Source organism: Tasmannia lanceolata, unplaced genomic scaffold, assembly GCF_043159265.1.
Source record: "Tasmannia lanceolata isolate RefF3 unplaced genomic scaffold, GAP_Taslan_0.1 ptg000007l, whole genome shotgun sequence".
NCBI classification, from domain to species: domain Eukaryota; kingdom Viridiplantae; phylum Streptophyta; class Magnoliopsida; order Canellales; family Winteraceae; genus Tasmannia; species Tasmannia lanceolata.
Genome location: NW_027518684.1, coordinates 9,748,906 through 9,768,864, shown reverse-complemented (window position 1 = coordinate 9,768,864; position 19,959 = coordinate 9,748,906). Strand labels below are relative to the sequence as shown.

The 19,959-nt window shown below is 39.7% G+C and overlaps 2 protein-coding genes across 2 annotated transcripts; one reads left to right on the top strand and one right to left on the bottom strand.

Moving 5' to 3' along the window:
• Positions 1-2,046: 2,046 nt before the first annotated feature.
• LOC143880559 (protein ANTAGONIST OF LIKE HETEROCHROMATIN PROTEIN 1-like) lies at positions 2,047-2,952 on the bottom strand. Its single transcript, XM_077383557.1, has 3 exons — positions 2,656-2,952; positions 2,338-2,563; positions 2,047-2,246 (listed from the first exon to the last, which is right to left on the bottom strand). The coding sequence occupies exons 1-3, from the start codon at positions 2,950-2,952 to the stop codon at positions 2,047-2,049; spliced, it is 723 nt and encodes a 240-aa protein (XP_077239672.1).
• Positions 2,953-9,674: 6,722 nt separating this feature from the next.
• On the top strand, positions 9,675-18,651 carry LOC143881800 (F-box protein PP2-A15-like). Its single transcript, XM_077385088.1, has 3 exons — positions 9,675-10,164; positions 10,907-11,025; positions 17,960-18,651. The coding sequence occupies exons 1-3, from the start codon at positions 9,847-9,849 to the stop codon at positions 18,408-18,410; spliced, it is 888 nt and encodes a 295-aa protein (XP_077241203.1). The 5' UTR covers positions 9,675-9,846; the 3' UTR covers positions 18,411-18,651.
• Positions 18,652-19,959: the final 1,308 nt, after the last annotated feature.

The window sequence follows — 19,959 nt, the reverse complement described above, 5'->3', positions numbered from 1 at the left end:
TCATCCTATGGTGCGGGCCATACCGTACTTTTAATAGAGTGAGGAGTGCCCTCATCAAAATACAGTAGTGCTGATAATGTTTCCCTATAGAATATATTAAGGCTCTGTTCACTTGTTTTCCCGGGAAAGGAAAAGAAAAGGTTTCCCGAGAATCTGACGTGGCAAAAGGAAAAGAAATCCTGAGAAACTGTGCAGGAAAAGGTTTCTCACACCAGTTCACTTGCGCAGGAAATCCCGGGAAATTGTGCAGGAAAAGGTTTCCCACGCCTGTTCACTTGCCAATTAAACATTGGTGGGAAACCTAAACATAAAAAATCATTTTAAACATTTTAATCATTTTTGTAAGATACATGTTCTCATTTTCCTTCCTACTTTTCCATAGATTGTTAAAGAATTAATGCATATAAACCAATATTTTTCAAAATTACGTTGCACCACGGATGATCCAAACCGTCCATTTGGATTACAACATAAATGGGTCAACCGCTGATATTTAAAACCACTAGAAGAATACGTATTTCCAATCATCTCAGTTTTTCCCAAGGCTCCATTTTTTCAATGTAAAAAGGGCTTAAAACAAATTTTACACTCATATTTACATTCAGATGGGTGTAAGTTTTGTTTTACACCCATTTTACGTCGAAAGATCGAGCCTAACTGACATATTTTACTTTTGAGGAATGCTTCCACCAGACGTCCCCACTATAGTATAGTGGGTCAACCTTTGATATAAACCATCAACTTGATAGGCCTTGCACTCACTATAGCATAGTGTTGATTGATATAAACAATCAACTTGAGCCACTTGATATAAACAAGCAAGAATACCTATTGCAACTTGAACATATTGTTTATGGTCTTAAACTACAACTGAAAGTCTAAGTCCGAATATTCAAGGCCTAATTGTTTCTGTCTCAATACATGATGAATCAACGATTGCAATTCTAGTTTGTATAAGATGATGATAATATAGTAAGCATCTCTACACGAGCCGTGAAAGGCATCTGCGAGGTATTCTAAATCCTCATCATTTGGCCACCACAAAAAATGGAAAACATAGAAATTGGCAGACGGGTTAATGCAAATATGTAACTGGAGATGCATGGCTCAACCCTCCGCCCCTGACAAATATGCATGATCAATCGGCCTAGATAATGTCGAGAGGCTGTGACTGTCACTGTCACGAAAGACTCCAGCTATAGGACCGGGGCTGCCAAGAGAGCCCTGTCGGCATTCAGTTTAATCGAGTTACGTGTGGGTGGGGGGATAACCATCTCATCAGTGTGTTAGCCTTAGGGACTTTCTCTTCATGATGGTTTTCAAATATCTAAGAATCTTATTGGTAGTACCATTCAGAAAGAAAAAAAAATTCTTATTGGTAGAGTTCCAACTGATGAGGCTCAAGGCTTTAATGACCAGTGCTATTATGTTTTGTGTAGTAGTTATTGATGCCTTGATGCCTGTGAATCATGATATGCTCACAAACTAGGAGGCCCAAAAAATGGAAGGCCTTAATAAGTTGTAATATAACAAGAATAATACATATAACTGAATGAAGCGGGCAACAGAGTAATACGTAATGCAATGAAAACATAGAAGCATATGGTCAATTTGTTGATTCATGCCATCTTTATATGTTGCCTATCTCTGTTGTTTCAACTACTTTTATTTAAAATACATACAGTGCTCAGCTTAAGTTCTTGAAAACAATCAGTTCAACAGCTCTATCAAACTATTCAAACCACACCTATGGTGCCTCCATCAAGACATAGAATGCGTTCAGCTTATGTGCAAATTTATTTTACAACACAAAATAGCATTATGAATGGCACTTTCCATCCATTTAAGAGAAGCCCATTTGTTGAGGCAGAATAAAAGGAAAATTATAACAGAGCACACTTGCATTCATAATTGAGTAAATCTATAAAACCTTTTTTAAAAGCATGGGCATGGCTTCAATTAATTCAAATTAGAAATTTGATCACAGAATAACTGTCTGAATTACAAGTTTTCCTTCTGATTCTGAAGTTGTTATCATAGCTATGCTTATACACATTCCTTCTGATTCAGCACCCCAAAAGTTCGCTCGATTACATTCCTAACCCCTGAATGCCTCTGATTATATAACTCCTCAGGAGATCGAGACCTGCGCCCCCTAATCTCGTTCAAGTGGTAACTAGGGCCGCGGAATGGAGTTATAAAATGAGCCAGGCAAGGGTACCCAGCATCGGCAAGGTAGTATTTTCCTGCACTCACAAAAAGGATTATGTCTAAGTTTCATAACTCAGACCATAAACTAAAGGTAAGGTCAAGTGTAAAAAATAAAGTCTTAAGTACCGGGTGGACACGGAATGGGTTTCGCGAGTGATAAAGCGGATGCCAAGACCCGTGAGTTTAATGCCGACCCCTCCCACCCAGCTAACACGTAAGTGAACTTCATGTCGAAGTCACATGCAGCGAGCAAATTCTGAGATGGGTATCCCTTACAACACCAAAATCTGCCATTCAACTCTGCACTTACTCTTGCATGTATGTGAGTCCCGTCGATTGCACCAATGCAATCCTACAATGTACACATTAAACATCAAGATACGTCAGCATATGAACCTAAGGCCCTAATCAATTACTAAGAAATACAGAGGTAATGCTTGCTACCTTAAAGTAGGGCATCCAGTTCTGATTTCCAGCGATTTGATGTGGTGTCTCCGTTGAAGGAGGTAAGATGAACAAGTGGCGGATATTTAACACGGCATCCAAAACCTTGTTAAAATACTTCGAAACCGTCGCCCCTGACCGTCTAATTACTGCCCTAACACGGCGGTTCCTATCGCTGTGACCAAGTATTTGTAAGAAAATGGCCACTTGTTCCTCGACACAACAGTGGATTGTGTCTTCGAGTAGGGCCGTGTTTCTTAAGATGGCCACAAAAGTGCGGAAGCAGCGAACATCCATAGAAGCACAGCGACACAGTGATTCTCTGCATGTGTGATACGTGTAACATATTCCCTGTGGGTTAGATACCCTGATTCGTAAGGGGCTCTTGTCCTGCGCTGAAGGTTTCGTCTAATCCTAAATAACAATGCAGACGCCGTAGCCATAACTACCGCTGCTGCTCGAACAATCATCATCCTCCTATTTACTGTTTCTCGCGGCATGATGGTAGCCCTACAACACCCACAATCCCCTTTCAGACAAAACATCGAAGCTCCCAACCACCAAAAGACCCACAACCACCCATTCAAACATAGGCACCACATAGAAAGCAATCCCAAGCATAGATAATAAGAAGCCCCAAACACGACATGGAATGGGGCTTATAGGAGAAAATATATCTCAAGATCCGAACAGTAGTAGTAAGACTGAAAGAGGGAGAGAAAACAGAAAAGCCGTTTGGTGCCGGAGAGAAGAGTCTACCAAAAAAAGAAGAAAGATGTATGAGAAGGGACTTTTGAAACAACACAACACATATGAAAGTAATGAACAAATTGCTATTAAACAATATATAATTTTAAACTATCAAACATCATAACCAAAAGGAAAACAAGATGACCGGTGATAATCAGTAGGAAATGAACAAAGGCAATTTTCTTTTCCTAAAGAGGTTAAATTCCAATGTGAAGGTTAAGCTTAGATGGATGGTCAGCAACACCTCATCAAAAACATGAAACCAACACACGCAAATGGCACATCACTACAATATTCTGCTAGTGCTGGTTCTTTACATGGATCAGCCACAAATAAACTATTCTCAGGCCAAAGCTTCTAATACAGAACTTTGGCATTTTTCAACAAGCAATTGGCCCATCTGCTCAAATTATACCTACCAATTGGCCCATCTGCTCACAATTTTCACTAGTGAAAATCTAACTTTACAAAAGCAAAAAAAGTGCAGAAATCAGACCTTAACCTTACAAACCCTTCAACTTCAAATTCAAGGCTGAAGGAGAGAGCCCTACGAAACATAAATCAAACCCTACTCCTATAAAAGTAAGCTCAAACCCTAACCTTACAAATCTGAAAGGAAAACCCTAACCCTAGAAATCTAAAATGAAACCCTAACCCTACAAATCTGAACCCAAACCCAACTGAAACCCTAGAAATTTCAAATAAAAAGCAAAAAAGGAAAAAAAACGAATCCCCTTGTTACAGAGCACATGGCACAATCCAAAAAAATGGAAAAAGAAGAGAGGAAGAAGACGATGGAGGTGGCCTACCTGAGATGACTGAAGGGGAGAGCCGTTCGTCGTCCTGAGGAAGAAGACGGTGGGTTTTTTAGCCCACGAACAAGGCTGGCTTTTTTCTCCCACGAAAATGAGAAGAGATGTTCTTTTTTTTCTCACCACCGTCGGAAGCGAAATCGCACTAAATGTGGGATTTGGTTTCCCACAGATGTGAGAAAAGATACGTAGCTCCAACCCTAACCTTACAAATCTGAAAGGAAAACCCTAACCCTAGAAATCTGAACCCAAACCCAACTGAAACCCTTGAAATATCAAATAGAGAGCAAAAAAGGAAAAAAACGAATCCCCTTGTTACAGAGCACATGGCACAATCCAAAAAATGGAAAAAGAAGAGAGGAAGAAGAAGATGGAGGTGGCCTACCTGAGATGGCTGAAGGGGAGAGCCGTTCGTCGTCCCGAGGAAGAAGACGGTGGGTTTTTTAGCCCACGAACAAGGCTGGGTTTTTCTCCCACGAAAATGAGAAGAGTTGTTTTCTTTTTCTCACCACCCTGGAAGCGAAATCGCACTAAATTACTGGGATTTGGTTTCCACAGATGTGAGAAACGATTTCTAGCCACGTCATATCCACGTAATTTTTGGCACTTTCCACCTAGGTTGGGGGATTTTCTCAGGATAGCAAGTGAACATCGTTACTTCAGGTTTGTCGGGAAAAAATGGGGTGTTTTCCCGGGATTCGTTTTCCCGAGAACGCAACTGAACAGAGCCTAAAGGAAAACAGTAGCTCATGTTTTTGGGGAGCTGCTGTTTGATCAAATATCAAGTGTGGTACTTGTGCCGTACGACCTTTACGTGTTTATACAGCCCTTCGTGATATAAATTCTCATCATGTAAGTGCTTAGTATAAGTACTGACCGACTCGACTCTTTGTAATTAATCCATGATTAATAGAAATTCTCTTAATTTTATCATTCTTTTGTATATGAGTGTTGCATCTATGGCATATTGTGTAAGCATGAAAACATATTCCATGGAATATTTGTGGGGCCAGTTGCAAGAGAATGGTGGAGAGGAAGAAGGCTCGGAAGTAGACCTCGCAAGAAGTGATTCGGGCCCTCTTGTATTTTTCGGGTCCTGGTCACTCATTTTTGTGACCCGTTTGAAAATGACCTGTGGGTCCACCCGGCTCGTAAAAACTGGGCCGGTCTGGGTGTTACCACGGGTGCCTGTGAAGTGAAATAACCTTTTTCCGTAGTTTATAGATTTTTATGATTTGTTCTCATAGTTTTTCCGTAGAGGTACCTTTTTTAAGTAGTTTTTTTAATTTTAAGTCTTTCCCGTAATTTTTCTTCGCCAAGTAGAAAAAAATCTTTAGAAAGAGGAAAAAAAAAAAAATCATTATAAAAAAAAAAAAAACGGGTGACCCGCTGGTCCACCAGGCCTGCACAGTTGGGATTCGGTCAACCAATTAGTGAACCGTAAATTTTCCGTGTATTTTTTACCCGGCCCGTTTGACCTAGACTCGTACTGGTGGGGTGAAACCCGGACCCATACGGGTCGGGTGAAACCTGGCCCGGCCCACCCGTTTGCCAGGTCTACTCGGGAGGCTGGGAGTGAGGGGAGCATGAAAAGCTTTTTAGTAGCTTGTTGAGACTGTTTCATCCGCTAATTGCCTCACCCACAAATCACCAACGTTTCACTTATTTGTGAAATTCTGCGATCATTCTAAAAAATACGACAGTGTTTTTTTAATCTCAGCCCTTCACAAAAACATAAAAGGCTGATTTCGAAATCATCTTTCCTTCTTTTTTTTTATCAAGGGTTGGCATCAATCTCAATAAAAAAATGTGTTTTTCAATCTTAGCCTTCTTTACAAAAAAGTATAAGGGCTGATTTCTAAATCATCGTTCTCTGCCCTTCACATAATGTCTCACAAGTAGACACGACGGATGTAAAACAGCCTATGTTGTGTCTCTATTATTTTAGGGTCTCCTAACCTATTTTTCAATTTTTTGGGTCTCTATCCCACCCTGTCCTCCACTCTCTCACAACTGAGCCTACGAATATTCTATGGAATATGTTTTTCATGCCTAAAAGTCCTGCAATCAAACAAAAATGGCACTGATTAGGAAATTGAAGTTCAGCCAAAAAGAGATTTGCTGATCTAAGAAGTCAAAATAGACAGTAATTAGTCTTAGCTTCTTTGGTGTCTCGATAACTAACAAACGTGAGCCAAAGGATCAAGGTTGGGCACACACTGACACACGGGTGGGCTCTCATATTTCATTGGAGAATCAGTCACTTCATTTCCATCCCTTACATGTGTATGAGGGTCTCCAATCTTCTAGATATATAAGCCAGTAGCATGCTCTCGTCTGGTAGTCTCATCTACAAGACTAAAACTATAATCCGTCAACCTATTGATGCATCTGCTGACCACCACGGGGAGTCTCCTTCAATCCATAAAGTTCTGGGGTCCTCGAAAATTTTAGTGATGTTTAGGGAAATGATCCCCAGCCCCCGCCCCTAAGGACCCTAATGATTACCCTTTGAGAGGGGGCTCGAAGTCCTTGTTCTCGTCCTGAATATTGATCAACATTCTATCGATATTTAGGAATTGTCCATGCAACCCCTCAACCATTAGTGCACCCTTGAAGTCAGAAATGCTTGATTATATTAAGAACCTAGCAAATCAAAGTCCCGTTGAGCAAAGAGGAAAATAGGGAGGTGGGAATTTCACTGCTCATGCTATAAAATGCATAACATAACCTATAGTTTGTAGTTGTTTTTCATTGGCAGTCAAAAAAACAAGTTCGTAGTTGTTCTCAACGAACAAGCTTAAAATAATTGCCATATAATCACCACATTTATTTATATATTCTGTTGTTGGCTTCATTATGATTAAATCAAAATCCGGTCACTAATAGAATAATAAGTCCTTAGTTGCATGCATAATACCATGTTGTTATTGATGATGTTGATGTTGTAGTAAAGCTGGTTAAAATGGTCTCCTTCAAAGAAAGCAAACCATAGATAATGGGTGTACCTTGACCTGATAAGACATCTAAGAGGGCGACAATCAAGCAACGGAACCACCGTTGGAGTGATTGGGATTTGGGATGTCATTATCCAACAATAGGGCTACTTAATAAAAGGGGCTTTTTTTTCAAAGTTGTAGGAAATTTATTAGTTTGTGTGGGGTACTTTATTAAGAAGTTGCCCTCCGTTTTATTGCAAAATTATTAGTGACTAGTTTCTCAGTACAATCTAATTGGACTTTGGATGCAATTTGTGGAATAAAATACGTTTGTATACATTTGAAATATAGGAAAATGATGCGTGCTCGAGCAATTATAGCTTATATGCGCTCGAGAGCACAATATATGCGCTCGAGAGCACAAAACTCATGTGGGACCACATTGTTAGGATGACCCAGAGCATTCATTTGAAAGGCTCTTACATAGATAGGGTGTGTACAAAAAAGCAGCTCCATAGGATCATCCTAACCCATCCAAAAGTGGGCCAGGGTTAGGAATATCCTATGGAGCTGATTTTTTATACAGCCTATCTATGTAAGGCCTTGCAAATGAATGGTTTGGATCACCATAAAAAATGTGGGACCCATGTGTTTGGGCCCTCAAGTGCATATAAACTTATATGCGCTCGAGCGCACAATCATTTTCCTCTTTGAAATAATGGGATGGGGAATTCTCAGGTTGTCAATAATACAAAAAGGAAATGATAAAATGACGATGGTGTAGTCTTATTTTGGGTCCCACACGTTCCCCATGGATATGATCCTGTCGGTTGATTTTACCAGCAAGCACAAGTCTGGCACATTACCGTTGGTCCCACCTTGATCAGATGTTTAGGGTTTTATTTTCTACAGAGGTTAAGTTTACAAGTTTGACCTGTTGCTGCTGTTGACCCTGCCTGATCCTAGTTTCTCAATAGATCAAGCCTTGTTTAGGGTTCTGCTGAGAAAACTTAATCATTGATTTTTTATTTCTTAATCTTAGACACGAAATGTCCATTCGGCGTGGGACTAGGATTGTGAGCTGCAGTTATGATAATCTAATAGATCAATGATCTGAATCATCTGTCCCTGAGCAGGACTCAAAAGTTGAGCATTAGGATTGATTCTGAGTGGATCATTTTGATTATAATAGCCTAAAAATATACACACTTAAATTAGATAATTACAAATTTGCAATCTTATCTTATTTTAGTTCATATACTTAGAGGAATTGTCTTTACTATATATAAAGCCAACCCCTCTCCTACAGTCCTACTTGTTGGTTTATGTACTTTGGTTTTTTTTTTGGTTTCTATACAATCAATTTCTTAAGTTTCAGGTCGAGGGGTGGACAAACCGACCATGGAGCGCTGGACAAACCGACCATCTCACCCTCTAATTAGATAATAAATATTGGGCGCCCCCCCTGATGGCTATTTCCCCTCCCTTTAACAGTTTTCGTTAACCTTTATGAAGGGGTGGAGAAGCAACCGTTAACTCCAAAAGCATAAAAGTTAATGAAAACTGTTAGGGGGAAGACATCACTCCCCTAAATATTCTATGAAAATTCTTTGCTTAAAGTATTCAGAGAAGCATTTTGAACCAAAACCTAGTCACTTGATTCATGGTTCGTAAAAGACTAAAAAGACTTCTAAGATGGCTGTTACGAAATCCTTTTCAAAAAAAAGATGGCTGTTACGAAAGAGCCTAACAGCCATTTACTACAAGAGAGTATTTGACAAGTTGTCTTGATTTACACCAACATAATCCTTTCCTCGTACGTACGAGATAATATATCTTACTTGCCATGATAAATTCACCCCCTTCTAGGATGAAATCATCCCGTATTTTAAAAAATGGACTATATAGCGTTGTTATCAAGGTCTACACCGTTGGCTTAGATACCATGATAAATTTAGGAGATTTTCACTAAACTTGGATTTCTTAGATGCTTTATAAAGAGCCCTAATGTGTGTTTATATAAAACAACCATATGGATAAATATAGAAAGAGACCGTGATACGAAGGGAAAGAGATAAACCTAATCTAATTCACTAGCTTAATCTAACCCAACTACTCAATATAGCCCATTCAAGTCAAATCCGAGGAGATTTGATCTTAATCTAATTTTATTCTCACACCGTAAGATGAACAGAACCGTCCATTTGATGGCCCACAACGTAAATAGGTTCCTCCCCAAAAATCATTTCCATAGGATGATCCAAACCATCCTATCTATATAAGTTTCCATTATCTGAATCCCTCTTTAGATCGGAGTGTTAGAATCATCCTATGGAAATGATTTCTGGACCACAACATATTTACGTTGTGGCCCCATCAAATGAGCGGTGTCGATCATCCTATGGTGTGGACTGTACAGGCCATTTTAAAAAATACTGGGTGAATTCATCCTAGAAAGGGGCGAATTCATCACCGCCCATGATAAATTACTACATTTTTAAATAACCGGAATGTTTCAGACAAGAGAGAGAGAGATTGCTTTTTTCTTCAGTCTGCGGTTACCAGAAAGAAAGTGGATTCGTTTCATCCCTCACGCAGAGAGGTATAGAAAAAAAAGTGTTATTGCGAATGAATGGGGGAATAAGAAAAGGAGGGAGTTACATAGAGAGAGAGGTAGAAAGAGGAGTAAGATGGGGGTTTCGCTCTCGAACCTTACAGATAATGGAGGGAACAACATTTGTTCGATTGGACCAGGGCTTGGAGACATACCAGAAAACTGCGTGGCTTGTGTCTTCTTACACCTGACCCCTCCTGAAATATGCAACTTGGCTCGACTCAATAGGTCCTTCCGTGGTGCCTCCTCTTCTGACTCCGTTTGGGTTTCGAAGCTCCCCCCAAATTACCAAGATTTGCTCGATAAATTCCCACCCCATCGTTACCAAAACCTCTCTAAAAAAGACATCTTTGCCCTCCTCTCTCGTCCAGTTCCCTTTGAGGATGGCACCAAGGTAATTTTTGCATTGGATCATCAAAATTAGGTTATTCTTCCGTAGATCAATGACTGTTTTAGATTTGCATCAGAACAAGAATCTTAATTTCATGTTATTTTATTTATAACCCTAGCTTACTAATTAGGCGACCAAGGATCTATCTCTGTAGAACCCTATGTTTTTCTTCGACATTGGTACTGAAGTAAGAATTTTTTTGGAAAAGTTTGGAAAGGAAAAATATTTCTTAAATTTACTACTTTTTGTACACTAAAAAAGCTAATTAGAAATTTAGAACAAACACTTTATAATTTATTTTATTTTATTTTGAGAGACTTTCAATTTATGATAATATCCCACCAAATTGACCATAATCATATCATTTCCCTCTATATCTTGTAAAGAAAAAAAATTCCAAGAATGTTTTTTCTTGCAATCCAAACACAGCCTTACTTCGTTCTGTTTTCTTTTGCGCTTGCCATATGCTGTTGTTTGGCTCTACCTCTTGAATTTTCAAGCAATATGCCTTTTTTACTTTTTGTTATTTTTTGGCGAATCAATTGATTTTATTGGAGGAAAACTGAAATAGAAGTACAACATTGTGTAGTTTTAAATCCCTAACTTGCGAGATGTCCAGCTTATGTGAATTTGTTTCTTGGTGGTTGTTGAGTTAGGATTAGGTTTTGGTTTTAGAAGTTGTTGAGTTAGAATTAGCTTTTGCTTTTTTCTATATGGCAGTTAGGTTGATGCATTGCTTGTTCAGGAGGTTTGGCTGGACAGAGTTACAGGTGGGATTTGCATGTGTATTTCGGCAAAAGCTATGTTGATAACAGGGATTGAAGATAGGAGATACTGGAATTGGATTCCTACAGAAGAATCTAGGTATATTTCTCAGTTTCTCAGTTTTGCCAAAGAATTGTATTTTGGCATTCTTAGCGAGCAACACAAGAGCGACACTGAATATCTTTTGTACTTGGTGGATGTATACTCATTTATCTTAGAGACTCCATGACAGAATTCTGTGTTTTGGGGGCATTGCTTATCATCGATGTAACATATTCATATGCCGTTGTTTTCTATTGGAGATGTTTGTGCTAGCTTATTTTGGTTGTTAGATTGTTTAACTGTAGATTTTGATTGCATTGCTTAATAATTTTCTTGAAATGCGGAGTGTTTTTTATGCTTGTGCTTTATTGTTTTTTCCTAGTTATGATGATAATCTCTGGTCAAATTACTCATGCCTGACCAAATTGCTCATGCATTGCAAATCATTGTCTCTGAGTTTGGAGCCCCTATTATTGGATTCTTGAGGTCATATTGCACGGGTAACCAAGTCTTCTGAGTTGCAGTTGCAATTTTTTTTATGTGTGCTGACACCTCATTACTTATGTCAATCTTGACAATCTTTGGACTGCATTTTGAGCTATCGGTCTAATTTCCTTCTCAAAACTGCATTTGGTTCTTATTGAATTTTGAAAATAGGAAAAGGAAAATTCAAAAACCTTGGTTCTTGTTGAGTTGGTTGCCAACTCAGTTTTTACTTGGCCTTGTTATAAACATAAGTTCATTTGGATTATTTTCCCAGTTTCTTGGTAGATCAATTGTGTAGATTATTCAATATCTAAATGTTACACGTGCAAATCAACTTGTTTACCTCGAACTTGGGTGTATTGATCTTGAATCTGGTCTAGCTGTTAAGTGAAAGTGTTGAGCTAAAATGAGTTTATGTTCGAGCTGATCTCGGGTCCTAGTCAACTTGAGTTGAATTTCTGAAGTCGGACCAACTTTGTTCTTGTTAGGAACATAATTTTGACTAGATTTATTGTCACAGTGGGCTTCCTAGCTGAGTTTTGTAGATTATGTATATGTATAATGGTTTGTTTTCCTTTAGACATAATGGGTCAACACTTACCTAAGACAAGTAATCTTAAACTATGTCAGGCGGGCCAAGTCTGCCTTGTTCAGTCTACCCCTTAGTTATTGGAAACGCCTGGAGGGGGATGTATTTTAGTGAAAACAATTTGGGGGAAATTGTTTTTGGGAAACATTTCGGAAACATGTGGAAATGTTCCCAACTTTTTCAAAATACTGTATGAAAACGTTTGCAATTTTTCTGAAATATGAATCAGAAACATTTGTGACATGGATCCGTGCTGCATATAAAACGATATTGAGGCCATGCTGAAAAGAACAAGAAATTAGGAAGAGATGATAGGGAAAGTTGGAAACAAAGGGGAGGTGATTCGAAAACAATGGAGAGACCATTGAGAATCGACGGGGAAACAAAACCCTTTGAGAAAAAGAGTTCATCCATGAATAGATCTAGTTGAACAAGCAGTCCTTCTCTCATTTATTCTAATAGACGAAGTCTGGTTAGGAGCTTGGTAGATTTGCAAGAGCAAATGTCGATTAGTACATGGATTAATGGCTTCTAGACCTAGAGGCCCATTGTTACGCAGCTCGTTGGTTGTGGAGAGAGGCGGGGCCACAGTTGAAAATGGACATGCTGAGGATAACAAAGTTGACTGGTGGGGTGTGCAAAGAAACAAAGAAGGCCAGAGGTATGCCAAAGCAGTAGAAGAGAGACAATAATGATTGCTTTGTGACCAGTTGGGTTGCAAATGCAATTTTCTAAACTTCAGGAGATAGGTGGCTTGTAGAATATGCAACAAGATTTGGAACAACTGGGATATAAACATTCCTTCTTAGTTGCGTAGATTGGAAGGCGGACCAGTGAAGGACAAGCAATATTAGACGGGGATAAGTTGGATTCTGTCAGCCAATCATCAAGTGGTTTCCAGGCCGTACTTTGCTGTCCCCTGGGTTCATCATCATCGATAACAAATCGAGCCGACCTTGGGTCTGATGGAGGAGGTGTTTACCTCCGATCATTTAGCCACTTTTAAAATAGCATTTGTGGCGTCGTTGAAGATAGATTGTACAAACTTCCTCCAAGATGCTAGAGGTGTTGCTCGAGAGAACCAGTGTGATGAGGGTAAAGGCTCAAGTGCGCCGGGTCAGTAAGAGAGAAGTTACCATCGAACTGCCATGGGAGATTAATAGGTTGGACATCGTTCGGATATGAAAGGATAAACCTGGATCCCTTTCTCAGAACTTGCTTCGTGGAATGATAAATGTGGCAGGTCTTCTGGAGAGTTTTGGTGACAAATCAGAGGAGTATTTCCTCACGCTTGGTTGGTGGATGCCTTTTTGGAGTTTGGAAGCTGTTTGGAGAAGATTGTGTTCTTCAATTGTTCTTATGGCTCTGGCTAGGGCTGCGAGGTGGGTAGATTATGCATTTGTACATATGGGCCAATCCATTGGAGTATTCCATGCCGATCTTTGTGGTGGAAGGTATTTAAAATTCACACTATTGAAGAAGGCTTTGATGTAAGGAGTTGGCTTTTTGGGCCACGACTGAAGAGGGTGGTGGACGGATCCTTTCGTCTCCTGCTCAGATGGACAGGATGCGGCATCACGGTTCTTAATCGTTGTTTGATCATTTGGGCAACGTCGGTGGGGATTACAAACAATTTTTGTTGGGTGCTTTTCCGATCTGTGGTTTGGCGGCAAGAGACGACGATTATCTGGTTGCAGGGGTTCATGCTCCTTTCGCAGTTTCTATGGAGGCAGCCCTGCAACTTTGACGTCAAGATGATTGTTCAATGATGGTGGGGCCAACCAGCCAACTTTTGCAGTTTCCCAAGCTGTGGGACCCATCCTCTTCAGATTGAGGCGGCCCCACATGGTTGTTCGATGATGGTGGGGCCAACCAGCCTTTTCTGGTGGTTTTCCAAGCGGTGCATCCTCTTCAGACGCTTGGATGGCATCAGCGCGGCCCACTAGCAGTGCTGTTGGGTATTCAAATTCAAACATGCTTATTGAGGTTGGGTTGCTGTTTCCAAGAACAACTGGCTGCAACAGGACCTTTGTCAACATCATGTCTGTCACATCAATGCAATGCTAGTTCGTAAGGTTGAGGGCGTGCTTCCGTCTTCAACTTGGGCTTTTTTACCGCTTCATGGGATATCACATTCTCGCAACTTCATGAGTCGATGATTAGCTTGGCTCTATATCCTGCAATATAACACAAGGTAGTGAATGTATTATGTCTCAATCGGTGTCCTTCCTCATGCTTAGGAGTATAGTCTTTTACTAACCAAGCAAGGGCTATTAGAGTCTTCATAAAGAATATCACCCTCCTCTTTTGGAACCCCTCCATTTCCTTTATCAAATCCTTCCTCATAATCTTGTTGTCTCATTTCTTCTTGTAATAGGAGCTGTTCTTGTGCTTGAGGACTTCAGATGAAATGTGTCCCATTTTTCCACGCCGAAAAAACTTCAGGTTGGCTTTATTTGGGTTGTTTCGGATGGAGTCATTTGTGGAGCCATGGAAGCAATAGTGTAAGGTTAGCGGATTAAAACTTACCTTCATTAAGACCATGTTAACCCACATTAGAGGTCGATGAGAAGGATGGCCTACTGCTGTCCGGGAATATCAATCAAAACAATGTCTTCTTTTGATTTTCCTCAACAGCTTGAGCTTTTTATTGGGCCCCAGAAATGGTCCCAAAAGTATGGATGTGTAAAGCATCATGAGTAGATGGCTTCAACCTGCTCAAGTGCCTCGCAATTAATTGCTCTTGGGTGACTCCCAACTGATTTCTAACAAACAATTTATAGGACTTCATATATTGAGCAACCATTTTCGTACCTTATGGAGTGCTTCATTTAAGTTATCCTGATAATTGAAGAGTAGGAACTCCTCTCCCATTAATCGTTTCATCTCACCCAAGTAGTGATTGTCGGTTGGATCAATTGAGCCCTTTGAAATTTTATTGATTGACACTATGCCACCACACGACACCCTCTCATCCATTGGCGCTTCTTTGAAATCAAGAACTTCCTTCACCGTGGTTACCCAATCAAGATACTCTTAATTCCAATCTTAATTGCTGGCTCCTCATAATTTGAGAATTTAAATCTTAATTCCTTACTCCAATCGATTATTTTTGTGTGGAACTCTATTCATGGGCTGAAATTGTTGTTGAGGGAGATAATTCTTGCGTGGGGCTTGATATTTAGGGTTTGTCTCTTTTTAATTCCTCCCAAATTGGTCTTGACATATTCTAACACACCTTGAGTTTGATTCATCTCTCGATTACATATGAGTTGAGTAAGAGCAAATTGCTCTCTCATCTCCCGGTCATGCTTCTACCCGTGTTGTCAGATTAAATCCCCCTTTGAATTAATTTCCTAACCTCCTCTAGATTCTTGTTTTCTTGAATCTCTTTACTAGAGTTAGGACTGGAGGACTTTGGAGGAGTCATCTTAACTCCGATATGAATTATGATGAAACTTTACCAAGAATAAGGTCCAAAAGGTGATGGGTAGCTTTTGGTTTCAGAATTTAACAAGATAACCCAGTCTTGATTTAATTAGGAAATAATTCTCAACAGAAAAAAATTACACCATTCACCTTTTGTCGTTAACAGATCGAGGAGATGAACTGTTGCAAAAATAAATCACAAGTTTGGTTGATTACAAATTTACAACCATAGTCATATCTGATGAAAATCCTACAAAATACTACTGCAATTCGTATGTAATTTTTTTTTTCTAAGAAGACCCCACAAACAATCAGAAACAGCCCACAAAACATGTGTGAAACTTTTTTTTCCTTCTCTTATTCCAAAAGTCTTGAAAAATGCCTCTAAAACCCAGTCCCAATTATACCATTTAAAAAACCCAGTCACAATTACGTATATAACCATAACCTCTCTTAGAGCTTTCCAGTGTTCTAATATAGTTATAACTTCACACATAAAAAAAAATAAAAACCAAAACCCACAACTTTCAGGACTGATGGTCCCGACTAAAAATAAAACATAAAACGTAACAGTTAGTCCACACTGAGAATGTAACATAAAACTTAATGACAAAAATAAAAAATAAAAAATAAATAAAGCAATAAACTAAAGCTGTGACACTTAAGAGTGGGCCCCAGTGGCATCAAATAGCCTCCTCATGAACAGTAGCCTTGTAGTGGGCCCCATCATCATAAAGATCCTCCTCACGAGCAACCACTTCTTTTCTCTTCTTGGGCTAATGTCGTTGGTCCAACTTTTGGTCACGATCAGTCCCTTGTTTACCTCTTATTGTATGTGTGTTAACGATCTTAGAGTGTTCTAATTGTTGCACATGTTGCTCCACTTCCTCCTCAACCACAATGTGAAGTTGTAGTTCATCACCTTCCCTCTTAGGTAACAGTGACAGTCCATGATGGTAGGAATTTGCTGACTTTTGAGGCTGAGGTTCATGCACTCCATGATAGAAGATAATGATGCCCCTCTTAGGTAACAATGTGTCACACACCTCCTCCCGTCTCCCATCTCCCATCTAACTAAGTGCTTCACTTTATTCCCTTCATCTCTGCCTTCCCAAAGGAAATCCCTTTAGGGGCCCGTTTGTATACGCAGAAATTAGAATCTTGGATTTCCTCAAATTCTTGGATGGGAGACAAGAGAAGAAGGGGACCGTCCGCCGTTTTCTGATTTCTCGCCCTTCTTTCCGTTGAGAGAGAGAGTAGGAGATCGTCCCGTGTTTCCAGGTTTTAGAAATCTTAGTATTGGGGAGAGATTTCTAAAACTTGGATTTCTTACTTAAAATCCAGGATAACGGATTTTAAAATCCAGAATTCTACATCGCTTTCAAACTAAAACCTGGATTCTAAAATCCACTTATCCAAACGGCCCCTTAAAGTTACATTTTTTCCACAACCACCTGGATCTTAAATAAGGGCATGAAGTATATGTGAGAAATTTTGAGGAAGAGGAATTTACGGACTTTTGAGGATATGTGCTCTCACCCAGATTGGGTGGCGTGGAAAATCAGGATCAAAATGGCTAGTTGGGCCCTGCAACACAGTGCCATTTGGGGATATTGCGTGGACAGGGACAACTCCTAAAATGAAGGTGGTCGCCAGATGGAAGCCCCCACCTGCTATCGTTCTGAGACTCAATTTTGATGGTTACTCTCTTGGCAGTTCCGACATCGTGGATTATGAAGGTGTTTTCTGTGAATTCAGGGGTACTGTCGTCTACTTTTTCTCTGGCCTGATTGGCTCTACATATTTGATGGAGGCTGAGGTTCATGCTCTCCACTGGGGCATCATTATCTTCCTCAGCTAGATGGAAGGAAATTGTGAAGTGGAAGGTGACTTTTCTATTGTCATGCCGCACGCCATGGGTAACAGTGTCCATGGAGGTTAGCCGAATTTATTGTGATGCCAGAGAAATGTGTAAGTATAGGGAATTATCTTTTGCCCTTATCCCCAGAAGTGCTAACTATTTGGCGATCGTTTGTCCGAACTTGGTGCTTCTAGAGGTTCCCTGTATTCTGTTCATTCTCTGCCCTCCAATGTGCATTTGTAATCTTTTTCCTTGTTATTAATCTTTGTTATCTTCGTAATAAAAAAGATAAAAATAAAAATTCACATTTTTTATTTTCTGATTTATGTTCAACTGGTTTGAACTCAGCTGTCTTTCTGCTTGTGGAACTTTTGTCGAAGTACATATTACATTCCATCATGGTTTCCTATGAAACCTACAGCCTACAGTATGATAGGAGAGCTTCTGATTTCTTTTTTGCTGAACTTTCTACCGGCTGTGGCTTTTATAGAGGTTGTTCCACTGAAATTGTTGACCATCCATTGTTATCAACGAGATTAAATATTAGTTCTCTTTTGTTTCTTCATGGCATATCTAATGCATATAAACATGACCTTAGCTACACCTATGTTCTTCTTTCTTTGCAGGTTCCCTGTGGTAGCTTATTTGCATCAAATATGGTGGTTTGAAGTAGACGGGTCGGTGAAGTTTCGCTTCCCTGCCGGTGTGTACACGCTGTCATTCAGGCTTCATCTTGGAAAATTCTCGAAAAGACTAGGTCGCCGTGTCTGTAATTTTGAACATGTTCATGGTTGGGATATAAAACCCGTTCGGTTCGATCTCTCTACTTCAGATGGTCAGCAAGCATCGTGGGAGTTATGTTTGGATGAACCCGAAAATGATGCTGTCGGCAACTATAGACGTGGGTGCTGGATAGAGTACCAGGTAGGTGATTTTATCGTCACTAACTCAGACACAGAGACAGAAATAAGATTTTCCATGAAACAAATTGATTGCACACATTCTAAAGGAGGACTCTGTGTAGACTCTGTATCTATTATACCCAGCAACTTAAAAAAGAAAGCAGTTCTGAAGTAGCCACAGCAATGTATACCGCTGTTAGTCATGAGTTGTAAACTTGTAATCCAGGAATACTGATTTGTGAATGTGATACATGTCTTGCCTGTACAAGGATTTTGCGTCATTTTGTCGATGAAGGGTTTAGCTGTTTTTGGGTCTTTGTTAATTTCACATTATGAATTGCTGCCTTCAAATGTGTTGTAATCATTCTGTAATTTATTTTTGTTTCTCCCAATATATGAGCCATTTTTGTTTCGTATATTGTCATAGATATTGTAATCTCCCTTTTGTATCTACCAATCTCTCTAAGATGCTCAAAATTCTTTTGTCTCTATATTAACTGAGATGCTTTTGGCCTTTCATAATTAGCTTATGCACATGAGTCAATTTGTTATGATCTTAAGTTGTTTTAATGGCCTGGCCTAAGGCGTTCCATCTGGGGCTTTTGGCTTATTGGTTAGGTAGAGATATCGGATCAATACGCAGGTCTAAACTCTAAAGTCTAAACTCTAAACTATATTTTGGAAATTTGCTCATTCAATATGGGTATTTTAGTCATTTTGTTGGAAGCCAAAACCAGGATGATGGTCCTTTTTCTTGTCTTCATGTACTGTTGCTGCATCTTCAGGCAAAAATGGTTCCAATTTTCCCTGCAGCTCTCATATACCTTATCACTAATCCTGTAAGTTCAATGAGACATTAGTTTGACACCAAACATGTTATTCGTGCCAAGACCACTTCAATATTGCTGTCTCCGTTATACACCTGGCCACACTCTGCGATCTGGACCGTCCATCCATTCAGTGCTCCCTGGAGCAATAAATTTCACTGATCTTCGGATGGTTAAGATGAGGCTGCTAAGATTGCCTAATTGCTAGGGTGTCATGGATCCACTTTGGATCGGTTCCACCTATGTCTCGGTCACAGTCCGTTCGGATTTCTTATCGGCTGGATCTTTTTCCAAGTGCTTTTTGGCTCACAATGCATTTTGAATCCGAATATCTATCGGAGCATCCTTAGGTCCTAGCTATGTTATATATTTGCCCCTCTTTCTTCCCTGGGCCATCCGCTATTAAAAATGTAAAAAAAATAGTGACATAACTACACTACAAGCCTACAGGGTGGTGGCCCAGGTAAGAAAATAGGGTGGATATATCATCAATTCCTTTTGTTTTTGACTGAGCAGGAATTAAACGAGAATAGCTAGCGTGGCGATTTGTATGTTTAATTAATGCAAGCCTAACAAACGAGGTTGACATCTCAGTCTCTCTCTTCTGAAATTTGCGGCTTAAAGGCCTGAGCCCTTATCCCTTTCGAATAGAGAGATCATTAAATGCTGTGGTTTTAGCGAGAACAGTGAAGGACCACGTAGAGAGAGATAGAGAAGGTTCCTCTTCTTCCTTCCCCAGCTTTTGTTTTCAATTAAAAATTATAAGCTTTTTTTATCTTCCTCTTGCTGCCAAATTCAGAGAGAAAAGATATTAATTTTGCAGAGAAGTTCGTCCTTTCTTTGATTTGGTTAACCCCACATGAGATATGCATTGCTTCTAGTCCTTGGACGTGCCTA